This window comes from Echinops telfairi, unplaced genomic scaffold (assembly GCF_000313985.2).
Source record: "Echinops telfairi isolate 266 unplaced genomic scaffold, ASM31398v2 ScPeMD7_12;HRSCAF=54, whole genome shotgun sequence".
Classification (NCBI taxonomy): Eukaryota; Metazoa; Chordata; class Mammalia; order Afrosoricida; family Tenrecidae; genus Echinops; species Echinops telfairi.
The window spans coordinates 7,725,728-7,739,930 of record NW_022103909.1 but is presented as its reverse complement, the minus strand read 5'-3'; the positions used below and the strand labels follow the sequence as shown (position 1 = coordinate 7,739,930).

At 39.7% G+C, this 14,203-nt stretch overlaps 1 protein-coding gene across 2 annotated transcripts in view; it reads right to left on the bottom strand.

The window, feature by feature from the left end:
- Positions 1 to 4,023: 4,023 nt before the first annotated feature.
- The window catches only part of SLC38A2 (solute carrier family 38 member 2), a 14,090-nt gene continuing 3,910 nt past the window's right edge, over positions 4,024 to 14,203 (bottom strand). For both annotated transcript variants that reach the window (XM_045287254.1, XM_004711435.2), the window contains 12 exons: positions 13,005 to 13,078; positions 12,803 to 12,895; positions 12,633 to 12,714; positions 11,331 to 11,413; positions 10,881 to 10,939; positions 10,610 to 10,777; positions 10,429 to 10,508; positions 10,221 to 10,321; positions 9,586 to 9,710; positions 9,237 to 9,381; positions 8,069 to 8,166; positions 4,024 to 6,991 (listed from right to left, as the gene is read on the bottom strand). In XM_045287254.1, coding sequence (XP_045143189.1) covers positions 6,893 to 6,991; positions 8,069 to 8,166; positions 9,237 to 9,381; positions 9,586 to 9,710; positions 10,221 to 10,321; positions 10,429 to 10,508; positions 10,610 to 10,777; positions 10,881 to 10,939; positions 11,331 to 11,413; positions 12,633 to 12,714; positions 12,803 to 12,895; positions 13,005 to 13,078 — 1,207 coding nt within the window. In that variant the 3' untranslated portion in view covers positions 4,024 to 6,892. The remainder of the gene's footprint in view (positions 6,992 to 8,068; positions 8,167 to 9,236; positions 9,382 to 9,585; positions 9,711 to 10,220; positions 10,322 to 10,428; positions 10,509 to 10,609; positions 10,778 to 10,880; positions 10,940 to 11,330; positions 11,414 to 12,632; positions 12,715 to 12,802; positions 12,896 to 13,004; positions 13,079 to 14,203) is intronic.

Below are 14,203 nucleotides of genomic sequence, written 5' to 3'. Positions count from 1 at the left end.
AAAAAAAAAAAAAAAGAATGCTCATTTGAAGTGCCACTTTATCTCAGGTCCTTGGGTGGTGCAATTAAGAGTGACCAAGCCTGTGGAGGGGGCGTGATGCTTGGGAAAGTAGAGGGCCAGCAAAAAAAAGAGGAAGGCCCTCAATGAGATGGATGGACAATGTGGCTGCAACCACGGTCACAAGCCAAACAATGTGCGTGTGGCCCATCTAGGTAAGATTTGAATAGAGATCTCACTCCTACACCTTCACGTATGTGGTAAAGGTTTCAGATGGCTTCTGCCACCTGCAGGCAAGTCACGGACAAGGCAAGAAAGCTTTTCTGTCACAGGTCTGGTTCAAGATGAGTAAACTTGATGGCAGTGAGTTTGGTTGGATTTTTTTTTTTTTTAAGCCACAGTAGTTGCCATCGAAAATGTGACAATGAGTTTGGTTGTCTTTGTTTTTCATTATAGTCACCGCTATATTTATTTCCCAAGCTTCTAGCAAATTCTTGTATAAAAGTTTTAGCCTCACCTCTCCTTTGCTTTGGGAAACAAGGAGCATAGTTTTTATTCAACAATTGTATCGAGCATCTGTGAGCGCTGGTGGTGTAGTGAGTTTATGTCTTGGGCTGCTAAAGCAGTTCAAAACCACCAGCCATTCCACGGGAAAAAGAAAGACGAGGCTTTCTACGCCTGCAAAGATGCACAGTCTTGGAAACCCACAGGGGCAGTTCTACTCAGTCCCGGAGTGTCTGGATGAGGCAGAATCTACTGGATGATTTTTTAAACTCTGTGGTAGGCCTTGTAAGGGAAACGATAGATGCCTGCTCTTACGAAGCTTCTCACTCTTGTGGGGAAATCAGAAACATGTGACTTATGGAAGTGCAAGTCCATTTATTTGGGGGCATGCCATAAAAAACTTGGATGTGGCAACTTGTTTATCTACATCTCTAGTTTGTTTTAGAGGAGCTCTGGTGTTGTGGTCTTTAGATGTTGGGCTAATTGCAAGGTCTGTAGTTCGAAACTACCAGCTGCTCTGTAGGAGAAAGAGTGGGCTTTGTACTCTTGTAAACAGTTCGTCTTGAAAACTCACAGGGGCAGTTCTACCTGTCCTATAGTCACTGTGAGTCAGCATCAACTCGATGACAGTGAATTTGTCTTTTAGGTTGCCTTAATAGCCCCCTTGATGATGCAGTTGTTAAGCAAGCACCTGCTCACCAAAAGGTTGCTGGTTTGAACCCTCCAAACACTGAAGGAGAAACGACCTGGCCAATTGCTCCCAAGGAAATCCCAGTGGGCAGGGCTAGTCTGTCACATAGGGCTTACCATGACACACAATCAACTTGGCAGCACAGGGAAACAGGCTATGTAGAAGACACTTTTGTTGAGAGTCTTGTCTGCGACAGTGACTAGTTTGGAAAGGAGGGGTTTTCCAGATTGTAAGACTTAGTGCTAACGGGCATGGTTGGTGACCCTTTCTCCATCTCACTTTGCCTCTGAGACCATTCCCCCAACCAGGTGGGTTATGGCAACCATCCATGTTAGTACTATGTCACCCACCCACCTCTATGAATGAATCAGGAATGTTTGACCTTAAGGAACTGAACCGAATGCTCAGACTCTAATGAATTGCAAAGTCATTGACATCTCTGGAGCAAAGCTAGGTTTAACTTTTTGGAAGTCTGCCTACCTTTCGCTTCATTCTCTTAGGTACGTCCATCAATCTCCTCAGACATTTTCTCTTCTGCCACCATTTTTGCTTAAGCTAATTTACCACATTTTTACGCAAATTACATGGGCCTGCTACATTTGTTTGCCAACCACTCCCTGCAACCTTTTTATAAGAGCGGCTATCACAATTTCTTTTAATGTGTTGTTGTGAGGGAAAAGATCATAGAGCATTTATAAACAGATTTTCTTCACAATATTACCAGAAACGAGCCAACTCTCCTAGAGTGTTGGTGCAGAGTCAAAGCAAATAGCCCTGGCTCTTTATACTTAGAATCATGCCTAGAATCTTCCTCAGGTTTCATGGAAATATCGCTTGAGAATAGCTCCCTGATGATAGTTCCATTTTTTCATGCTCCTGATTTGATCTAGCTACCAAATAGATGTAAAGGGTTAGGTATATAAATTGACATTCTGGTTTATTTTGGCATTAGTAAGAGGGGAAAAAGGCATCATTGAACATGTATAATTTTATTTGAACCCTGACACATATGGCCTCCCTCTATTAACATGTGAGTCTTCTACCTCTACAGATGAGGCAATAGCTATCTTAAAGGATTATAGATTGGGTAAGTGATCTCTTTACCTAGCATGAAGTAGGTATTCCATAAATTGTGCCTATTAGAACATACAGGGATCCCTGATGTAATAGTGGATTACGTTTTGGGCGGCTAGCCCCAAGGTCAGCAGTTTGAATCCACCAGTCGGTCCCCAGGAGGAAAATGAGGTTTTCTATTTCTGTAGAGCTAAGTCTCAGGAACCCACGGGGGCAGTTCTATACTCTTACAGGGTCGCCATGAACCAGAATCAACTCAATAGCAATGAGTGTGGTTTAGTTTATTGGTATCATAGTATCATGAGGGTGGTGACTTGAAATTTCAGAACAATTCTTATTCTAACTCAAAGTGCAGATTTGGGGAGGCCTGAAAACCCCAAACCAAACTCACTGCTGTGGGTCAGAATAGAACTGCTCTTCAGGATTTCCGAAGCTGGACTGCCTTTATCCCAGAGATGAAGTGACTTCAAACGACCAACTTGTCACTGCTTACAGTGATTGGGCCACCAGGACCCTTTAGAGGATGAGTAGTGGGAAACCGGGAATGAGCCTGTAAGAGTAACCAGTCCAACTGGCTGAGAAGGAAGGCCGTCCAGACAGAATCCCTTATCTTCAAAGCTGAGGCGATAGCACCAAGGGATAGCTTAGCTAGCAATGATTACTATACCCATAATATAGTGTTCAATGAACTCTTAAATGAGTAACTCACATCTTCATAACTATCCTTTGCTCTTCTACTCTGATTTCATGTAAATTCTGCTGTACCTTCTCACAAATATTCCCCATTCGATCATAAGGGGAGCCATAGTGGCAGTGAGCTAAACACTGGGTTGCTAAATCCAAGGTTGGTAGTTCAAAGCCACCAGCTGCTCAGATGAGGCTGTCTGCTCATCGCCTCAGCAACCGCACTGACCCGGAATTGCCAGAGCTGAATGAACTCCACAGCGGTGGTTTTTTGCTTTGTAATTGGCCACAGTTGAACAGCAACTGGTCATGGTCTGCTTCCAAGTTCTTTAACCTTTGAAACCAGTCCTAAGCACACCTGCAGTCTTTTGTTTCAGCTTTAAGACTGCCAAAAGTCATCTACGAGCTATCCCGTATATCTTGGTGACCCTCCCCCTAACTAGTGCACAGCTTGTCCGACAGTTCCTTCAAATTAAACCGCTTTTCTTCTTCCCGGAGGCTTTTGTATCTTCTAAATCTGAATCAGATTATCTCCCCAGGTCTATATCAAAACTAAACTCACTTGCCATCACGAGTGGACACCAATAACACTGCCCCTGTGGGTTTGAGATTAACTCTTGCTTTTTAATCTAAGTCTCACCTTTCTCCTGTGGCACAGCTAGTAGTTTTGAACTGCTTGCCTTGCAGTTTGCAGCCCAACCTGTAACCACTACCCATAAATTACAAATGTGCATCAGAATCACTGTGTGGCTTTCAGGGGTTTGGGGGTGGGGGTTTGTGTGTGTGTAAGTCCTGGGAATCTCCCCAGACCTATGGAATCATAGAGCAAGGCCCAGGCTCCAGCATTTTAAAGCAGCCTCCCCGATTCTGATGCACTACTAGTCTGTGCTCTGTGCTCAGCAGGCCCAGGAAGTGAAGGCCCTCAGAGAAAAACGTAACACCAACCAAAATAAACCCTACCCTCGTGGCAACTTGTTATGAACTCTACAAAGCTTGCTTTTGTTATCACCATGAACATTTATGATGCATTAACTTCGGCGTTTGTCCTTTTACCTCCAAGGAAACACAGCTACTCAGGATTAAGCATGTATTTATTTTAGTTCAGTTAAAACATACACTGTTTCATTGAAACGGTGTAGCACTCCTCACCAACAAGCCACACTGGAATTGTTGGCCTCTAACAGTAAGGTGGGGGTATTTACATTATGTACACAGATATCACACCCAGGTTCTCAAAGGTCTTTCATGTCACTAAATCACATTTGCTTTGCATCACTAGATCACATTTTGAAAACCACTGCATTTTGAAATTTTAGGCCTTATTTAAAATGTAAATAAGCATTCTGAGGTTGAACTTGCACCAAGTTTTGAAAGAAAAAGCTGATATTCAGCCAGTTTCACTGAAAATATTAAACATTTCCTTGAATTTTGTACATAAATGGTCAATTTGTTCATAAGGAAGGCTGTACAGGTACTTTTGGGACAATTCTGATATGTAATATGAAGTCATCAAAATGCAGGTAAGAAACTTACAGGAATATATACAATTGAACCCAAGACCCCAAACCTGGTATTATACACATCTATTTACAAATACATATGGACAGACAATGTATGTACATCGATTATCATAAATATTGAAAAATAGGTTAGCTTTAATGGATTAATGCTGTTCTATAAATAACATTACAGTTGTAACTGAAACATCCACGGAAGACAGTAATGCAAAATGAGGTGACACGACAGTGGTTTTTTTTTTTTTAATACTGAAGACTGCTCATTAATGGGAGTTCACTGTTTAGGAACCTCGGGCAGACAAGACTGTGTCAAGAAAGTCATGCACTGGAATTTACCCTACATCTTCAACGAACCAGAGGACTGAGGTCTTCCCTACTGCTTTGATCAGGAGTCTTCCTCCACTCCTCCTCCATTGCCACTGAACAGGCTCCTCTCACATCTGAAAGGAGGTCAAGTGCAGGAAAAAACACCTGGTGCCACTTGGCTTTCCCTGGCAGATGTGACATGAAACTGGCCTTCCATCCCAGAAATTCACTTAAGTGCCCAATAAATGAAAGCAGTGCTGTGGAATCCATCTTTCTCACTGTCTTTTCAGATGGTCCCCAATTACTTTATTTCCATAGAAATAAACATAAATGGACCATTGGTTTCACCCAATGTAAGCACTACAAGACGTCTTCCAGTTCCACAAGGGTCTTTGAATTAGACATATCTTGTCTGTAATTTTGTCACATATGATACAAGAATGTGTAACATAAACCATGTCTGCCGCACTTCTGGCTCTAGTCTAAAACTAAAACAAAACAAAACAAAAAAACCGCTTAGTTCAAGAGATACCCTTAGAGACCCAGCTGACCAATTGAAGATTCCATTGTTTGCTTCCCTCAACCACTAATGGAATTATGTATATTAAACTTTAGACATTATGCCTGATGAGCAAAGTACCACATTATTTAATAATATATTCACCATACACTGTAACGTACAATAAATGTGCTCTTAAAGCCAAGTTTAAAAGTAATGTTTTCACTTCTAACCAGGATTGTAATGGGAGGGTGAACATGCAGTTGGATCAAAACAACGCCACACTCAGATTGCACTGTTTTCCCTAGCTGACCATTTGTTAGATGTAAACAAATAATTTGAAGTTGTACAAGAATGAGATGACCATCCAGTGCATATGAGTTTTGTTTTTAAAAAGCTTACTGCATGAGAAACCCAGTGGCCTATACAAAGAGAACTCGCATTATACCAAATACCAGAGTAACCTGTGGATTAGACCTCTGCTGCACATAAAACGTGAACACAACTAAGCCATACATTATCAAGTATTACACACTTCCAGTAGTCGATGAGCATTTTCAAAGTTGTACTGTCTGGATAAAACAGTTTTGGCCTATAGCCACCAAATGCCCACTTTCCACCACTGGAAGTAATGTCCAAAAAGGGCTGGCCCAAAAAAGAGAAAAGAGACCCAGAGCTGTCCTAACAACTCTGGAGGACAGATGCAACTGAATAAACCCTGTTTTACCCAATTGCATGATTTGGTACCTCAAAATTAGTTTGAATTTATTCCCCACAGAAACGTCTGCATTGTCTTCTATGCTAATAAATCGAAGCCAAAAACATCTCTTTAGTCTCTAAGAATCAGATTACTTGGGGGACAAGTGGTGAACAAAGTTCACTTGATTTGGTAAAGCAACAATCTGTTATGTATCCTTTAAAGTAACAAAGTTTCGAATGGAGAGAACTATGTTTATATTTAATAGTGTAATTTTTCATTACATCACTTTTCTCTAAAAATTATCTTGGATAAAAAAGTATTTGGCTTATCATGCCTACAAAAAGGCAAATTAATCACTTCATAATACTTGTTTTTTAAAATACCAGTGGGGGGAAAATCTGCTTTACGGAATTTATTGACAACTGGATAAAATTTCTTTTTTTAAAAAAAGAAGCAATTAAAAAAAAAAGTAAAATAGTGCTTTTGAGGTCTACAAGTATTTTTGGTACAAAAAATAAGTGTTTTTCAATGGTTATTTTAATACTTTGCTGTAAATTAAGAATAGTTTCTCACATCGAATGGTTCCATTAGGCACATTCAAGTAAAATCATAAAATATCCAAGTTAAACAACAACACAGCCAAACATGTGGCTTGATAAAAGTTAAAGAGTTCATCCATTCTCTGGAATGGAATAAAAGTGTCACTTCCCTTCACCGAGACTCGTGGTTTTGCTGTTGATGTCCATTTCCACCAGACAGAAGAGTTCTTGAGAGAGTTCACTTATTCTGTACTCAGAAGAACCAGCGAGGAATCTGCACTTCAAAAGGAAGTGAAACTGAAAAACTGGGTGAAATTTCAGTTAGTTGAGTGTTGAGACAACACTGGCATCAATGGACTACTAGAGTCTGAGTGGTGCCAGTTAATGGCCACCTCCAGGGGTGCTGTGTACCCAATCCAAAACGATCAAGGCCATGCTTCCAGTCATCACCACTATGCCGCTCAGCAGGAAGAACAAAGCCTGCACCCAAACACAAAGGAAACTGGTTAGCAAGCAAGCGACACCATGCCTTTCAGGTCTGAAAGTAATTTACTAAAACCACACCTCCATTCTTTGATAGGCTTAGTTTTACTTTATTCAAGATATTTAATTGGTTTTAGGTGATCAAGGAGCTATCTCTATAAGCACAAAATGCTTTTTAAATCAAATGGCAAGGTAATGTATCTTGAGGTACGTAGATGTGCTTTAAATAGCACTGGACTGGATTTATTTTTTAAAGCAAAAATTAAGTCAAAACAGCACAGATGTAACCCATACGGTTTTCAAGATGGGAAAGCATTATGGAAGCAGGCAGTCCATCTTTCCTCTCGAGGATAGTGTATTTGAACTGCTGACCTTATGGTTGGAAGCCGAATACTGAAACCACTAGGAATGGCAAACCAATTAAAAAATGTAGCCCAAGCCAAACCCAGATCTTCTGAAGAGACATGAGTAACTTTACAACTAACCATACCCTTCAATTATTGCCATCACATAATCTTGATCAGAGTTATTGGTTCATAAACAATTCTGATAATTTAAGCAGATGAAAGTGGCAGTGAAAAACCAGCTATTTGGGGGGATTCTAGTTCTAGAACCATACTATATTTGTGGTTGCCAAATCATGATCTTTGACATCAGTTTAGAGTAAGTGCGTGTCATCATAAACACTACTGAGAGAAGCAGCCCCTTCCTCCCTAGCTTTGCTCTTGTACAGAGATGAAGGCAGTCAGTCTTACAGAACTAAACTCGAATTTCATCTCCCCACCCACCAGGTTATAAGCCCAGTAAAGTGCCGAAAACAGGCAACAAATGCTGGATTAACATGTTCAGAAATGAGGCATCAAAAAAAAAGAAAGAGAAATAAGGGAATCATGTTACAATCCTCTTTACCTGGATTCCTCTCTCTAAGCTAACTGATAACCTAGTAGGGGACACAATCTTCCATCTGTGAAGTGCACCATTATAGACTGCTTTACTAAACACTTAAAAAGTAAACTATAGCAAATGAGGGCTAAAAGGCGGACATTAAATTTAGTGGAGGAATCGTTTACTCACCCCAATCTTTTGTATAGATTTCATAGATTCTTTTTTCACTAACTTGATATAGAAAGCAGATGGAAGAATGAAAATCAACATAGCAGCTGCAGATGCACCTGTTTAAAAGAAAAGAGTTCGATGAACCACCTGCCATTTATTAAGCCTTAAAAATCCCTGCTATTTTTGGTGATGGGAAAAGTGGCACCAAATGTGAATGTAGTGAGTGAGCGCAGTGCATCCCAAGCAAAAACAAGTGTCAACACAAGTGGGCGAATACAGGCATATTGGTATACAGACAGGTACGGATGTGTACATAGGTAAGAGCAGATAGCATTATCTATAGATATAAATATGAAGGTGCAGGCACATAAATTGAGACAAATAAGGATATTCTTCAGACATAACCTAATTCCTTCCAAAATTGTGCTTTGGGCATTAGAAAACTTAGGACCAGTCTCACAGGACAAAGTTCAGTCTGCCCACTCACTTATCCTAGTTCACAAAATCGTAACTGACATCCTAGTTAAATGAGTAGCATGTAGGGTCCTAAAGCTTTAAGGTGGTCATCTAAGACACAAGCCAGGTCTCTACTTGCCAGAAGGCAAGACCACAAGAAGGTAACCAGAAGTTCAGAAGCAATCAACAAATCTACACAAGCCACAAATTCATCTACTCTGATTTAGATGAATTTATGATTTAGATTTATGAATTTATGATTTAGAATTAGATGGTGGTCTGGCTACCACAACTGGTCATTCTACGCAGGGTCACAGTAGATGGTCCTGGGTAAAATGTGGAGACCTCAAATTCTTGCTAAAGGCCACACAAATGAGAATAAAGAGGACTCCCTGAAACTATAGTCCCAAGGCACTAATTAAACCTAGAACTTATCTAGTCTCCAAAATCACCTTTTAGCAAAATGGCATACAAAAGGGCATTATCCTAAAGTAATCAGCATGAAAGCAAAAGGTCATAATTACGCCAAAGCCAAGATGAGAAGGAAACTAGAGTACTGGAAACAGAACAGAGACTGCTGAGAAGCTGTGAAAAACATAGCCTAATGTGAAAAATGTGGCCAAATGTTAAACTGAATGATCTGGGTGAAGTGCATGTAGAAACCTAATATGCCTTGTAAACTTCTACCAGAAAACAGAGCAATCATCTTCGGCACCACCCTTAGACTTACCAATGAAACCAAAGATGTCCCTAATAGTCGGCACAAAGATGACGAGCAAGTTTGTGAAGGCCAGGACACACACAGTGATGAAGCTATGGCGCCACCAAGAGAAGTCCTTCCCTGCAAACAGCAGCTGAGTAACAGAGCTCCGGATCTGCAAAGAGGAGAAAGCAGGCTCTAATAAACTAAGAGAAAACAACAGAAAATATCTCTAAACACGGCACCTATTTCTAAAATAACATTGTGTCCCCTGCTCATGGCGGTTTTCAGAAGATTAAAAACCTCACAACTCTTTCCCTATTTAAAAAACTCACACACAACCCCCACCCCCACCCCCACAGATCGAGTGACTATTTACCGGGAAAATCACCACTGGAACCGTCAGGGTGACAGCCATCAGCACAGCCAGACGGACAATGAGAAGAATAATATCTGTAGCCATGACAGTAGAGTAGGTGTGAAGCAATTCAGCCTCAACGTGTCCTATGGGGAAAGCCCAAAAAAAGTGTCAAGTGTGCCAATCCTCCAGAGATTAAGTAGTAAATCTAACTTTACAGCAAGATTTTCTTCAAAGTTATTAAGCTCCTCAAAAAAGGTCTCCAAACTAAGAGGCTAATGAGATTAATGTGGAATTATAGCCCATGCAATTAAAATAACATCGAAGGAAATTTTTTCTAAACACGGAGGAAGAGATTTCAGCACATGAAACTCGGTCAAAACAAGAAGCACTAAGTAGTGAAATCTCTTGCTCTGGCTTTTCGTGTGCTGTAGAATCGGAAGGTGGTAGAGATAGACAGGATGAGAGAGCTTAAAGGTAAGACCACCACACAACAATGACTGGCAATCTACCTTTGAACCTGGATTCACAGAAGTAACTGGAGAAATATACTAGAGGACAAACTATCCTTAAAATTCAACTCTTCATCAACAAGAGACTGTATTTTTGCAAAGTATGAAACGACCATGTCAAGGGGTGAACAAGACAGTATTTACCATAAAACGTCAGGTATCCAAAGAGGGCAGCGAGCAAGTACATGAGAAACATAGCAAAAAACGAAATCTTGGACACATTCATCATTTTTCTACGGCTCCGGCTACGAAAATGCAAAGGAAAATGCACATCATTTCAAGTGATGATTAATTACCACCAAGTCTTAAAATGTTTTCCCCACGAGTTTTTGTAAGAAATCCGACTACTCACTCTTTCAGCTCTTCGTAAATGGGAAGAATGGCAGGGTGGCAGACAAAGGAGAAGGTCAGAATCGGCACAGCATACACAGTCTGAAAAGAAGGCCACAATTCACTTAGCACCACCAGGCAATTGACGGACGTGCCAGTTCTACAGCCTCAACTTCATTATTAAGCACTAAGGAGGCAGTTACCTGTGAGTTGAACATAAAATAATGTGGCCTGCAAGAATCATCTTCAGTCACGTTAACTGTCACTTCAGGGACCCAAGTTGTCGGTGGTGGTAGTGTGCTGTTTACTGTTTCATTCATTAACAAAGCAATTTCCATAGGGCAAGGAATCTGAAATTTCTTGCAAATCACCTGAAAATAAGAGCATTTTGCATTTTGTTAAGCCAGCTAACATGACAGAGCTTATAAAAATATTATCTTAAAAAATCTCTAGCTTTAAAAAAAAAGTACCTACCACAATCAGAAAGAACATCATACACAACAAAGAAAGGCCACTAGTATATCCCAAATATCCTGTAAAGGTGAAGGGGGGGAGGGGAGAGAAATGGGAGGAAATGGATATTAGTTTAATACAATCCATGTAGGGCAAAAGCATTTTCTCAAACGATTAAGTCCATCCTGCTTACAACACTTTAAGTACTGAAGTGTGAAAATAAAATTAAATCTCTAATTCATTCCTCCACATTAAGAATTAAGCACATCTAATAACATATATATAGTTAGACCTGAATATATAGAATTAGTTATAAATATGGAATTGCTTAAATAATACTTGTTAAAAATCACCAACAGGCATTTCCTGTCACAACTCTCAAAGGTATGTTTAGTAAGCTTTCATTAATTTCTATTAAGGGAAAAATTCAAGAGTCTTATTTCAAATCTCTTTAGAGATGGGTTTGCTCACCTAAGTTTCTCAGCAGCGACAAAGGTAGAATGAGCACCACGGACACCAGGAGAACCAAGTAGTCCCCATTCAGATACCACACTCTGAAGAAAGACAAGACAACAAACACCTCCCTTAAAAACAGTATTACAGAAGGGCTACCATTTCTAACTAGATACTTTATGGAAATGCTGTAAATTCAGGTTTGGGAAGAAACACTACTTATAGGTAGGGATAAACTTTTAACATTGTGAGCTAGATGCATTATTCCCTCAAGTGAGAAAGAGGGCCTGAAACAGTATAACTTTTGTCTCATTCTTTGTTCTGGGAAGTATGCCAGCTGATTCCTAACACAAAATGCTCTTTAAATGCTTGAAGCTAATGCAGAGAACAAAACAGCATTGTTCCATCAGTAACCTTATCTTGAAGCATTTTAAAAAGATTGTACACCAACTTGGTCACAGTTTTAGCTTAGTTTCAAGAGCCAGAAACAAGGAAGTATTTGCAAGCTTAGAAAAAGTCCATAGGCAAAACCAAAGTCAATTCCTGAAACCAGTACTGGTCTATTAATTATCAGAGTATATTGTGACACCTTGACACACCGACCTTGTATTTAAAAATGGCTGAAAGAATTCCTTGTGAACTTAAGAAAATAGTATATAGTGTGCCTCTAAGAGTTCTACCACTGACTTCCTTCTTAGGCAATCATTAACTTCACCACTAGTCTCAACTTCTAACTGCTCCTATGATTTCCACTTCACTCACCCCAGCAACACATACAGCAGAGAAAACGAATATTTAAAGACCAGCTTATCAAATTAAATGTGTAAAGCCACACCAGAGATAACCACATTTCTCTATTTGAGGTAATGAGCTGCACGTAAGTTGAGAAACAAATTATCCTTTCCCCATGTTTACTTTAGATAAAACCTGTTGGTCCACTAAGGATGAATGATTTTGCTAGAAAGATAATATTTTCAATAGCATGACCACCGCTTTCTGAATAATCTGTCTTTTAAATCAGATTTACCTCTCGATATTTTAAACTTTAACTTCTTAGAGTATGACCATAAAGAGGGGGCTCACCTGTTTCTACAGGTCAGAAATTGCTTATGCAGAATTACAGGGGCAGCTATAGTTACTAACTTTGGCCTTTTATTCTTAAGAGTTCAAATCAGCTTACAGGGGGTTCTTGATATGTATCAAAAGGGATTATTTATAAATAATAACTTACTGATAATCATTTGGTATCCAAGTTTGGAAAATAAATTTAGTAATTTTAGACTATAGTTATTTATGAGTAACCTTACTTAGCACACCTACCCAGTTTTATCTTCAATGTTCATTAATGCCTGGATCACCAAAGGTAACTCATATTTCACTATGAAGAGGTAGCTTGACATAGCTGGAGGAAAACAAAATTATACCATTACAAGTGCAAAATGTGGCACATGAGCAAAGTCTACCCAAATGGCTCTTAATAAAATTCTTACCTCCAATGTTCTGCATTGTAATTGATCCAGAGGCTGCAAGCTTTCCAACCATTCCAAATGCCTTATGTCCCAACTGTTCATATAATAAAGAGCCTATAATGTGAAGAACATAGAAACATGAAGCGTTTTATGAGAGGTAGAAGTATTTTATAGTAAGTATGCCTAATTGTTTGGGGAGAACGACGCAAGAATGTAACCATACCTCCTTCGTTGGCAGTCTTCAAAAGGAGATGAACAGAATATAGAGAAAATATGGACACGAATGACAGGAGGATTCTGTTGAAAGAAGGAAAAGGCACAGAGTTATAAATAAGCATGCCTATAATTGAAAGACAATGATGTTTGGTCCTTACATTTCAAGTCAATGTGGAACTGGTTGTAGTATTAAGACTGTCCTCCTTAAGAACTAGTTAGTCATTCACCTGCTATGCTAGCTGGATTATCAGTTTCTCTCACTGGGGGCTAAAAATTCAAATATTCTATTGCACTGCTTTACAGGCAGGGTAAAGTTTACCACTGAGCCAAAGGTACTAGGAAGCACTGGAGAACCCAATTTTCCACTGGTGGAACTATAAGACTTACATTTTCATTCTAGCTCTTTAATAATTAGCAGCACCCTTGCCTGATTTTATAAAATGGTGATAATATCTGCCACTAAACCCATCCTAGGAGACACCTATGAAAGGTCTTTAGACAAGATTCTAGAGGAGAAAAAGGATACAAAAATCAGAGAACTAATTACTGCACACTACACTGCAGTGGGCTATCAGCCCCATGGGACAGAGTCTAGGTTCACCCTTTACTTCTATTTGGGTTGAGCAGGGGGAGGACAATAAAGAACTAGAATCCCTTAAGAGTTTCCCTTTAGGGCAGGGATTTTCAACTCACTTGGCCCAAGTTTCCTTCCCCTTTACCAAGGACAGGGAAATCTCCCTCACCAGCCCCTCATCCCTAACAAAACTATAAGCAAAGAGCACCATCAGGAAAACTCACAAAAAACTCTGTAAACAAGTAGACAAGTCATTTTTTGATACTATACAGGCAAATTGCATAATAGCATCTTGTGAGGTACTAGTTAAAAAAAAAACCCAGGACCGAAAAACCATTGGAAAAACAAACAAACAAAACACCAACTAACGTGTGTTAATTAAACGTAGGTGGTGGCACTGAGCTACCATTCTACCATTGGAATGGCATAAGTTTTATGGTTTCTAGTCAAGCTGAGGTGGACACGACAGCTTTGCCAACCTCACCTTTGACCACGTTAATCAAAAACCATTTCAAACATCAGCTGTCAAAATAAGACCTTCCATCTTGCAGTGAAATCATGATGAGGGATGAAGAGACATCATATAACCTCAGAGATGTATTCTACTCATTAAGGTGATTAAGTTACTTAAG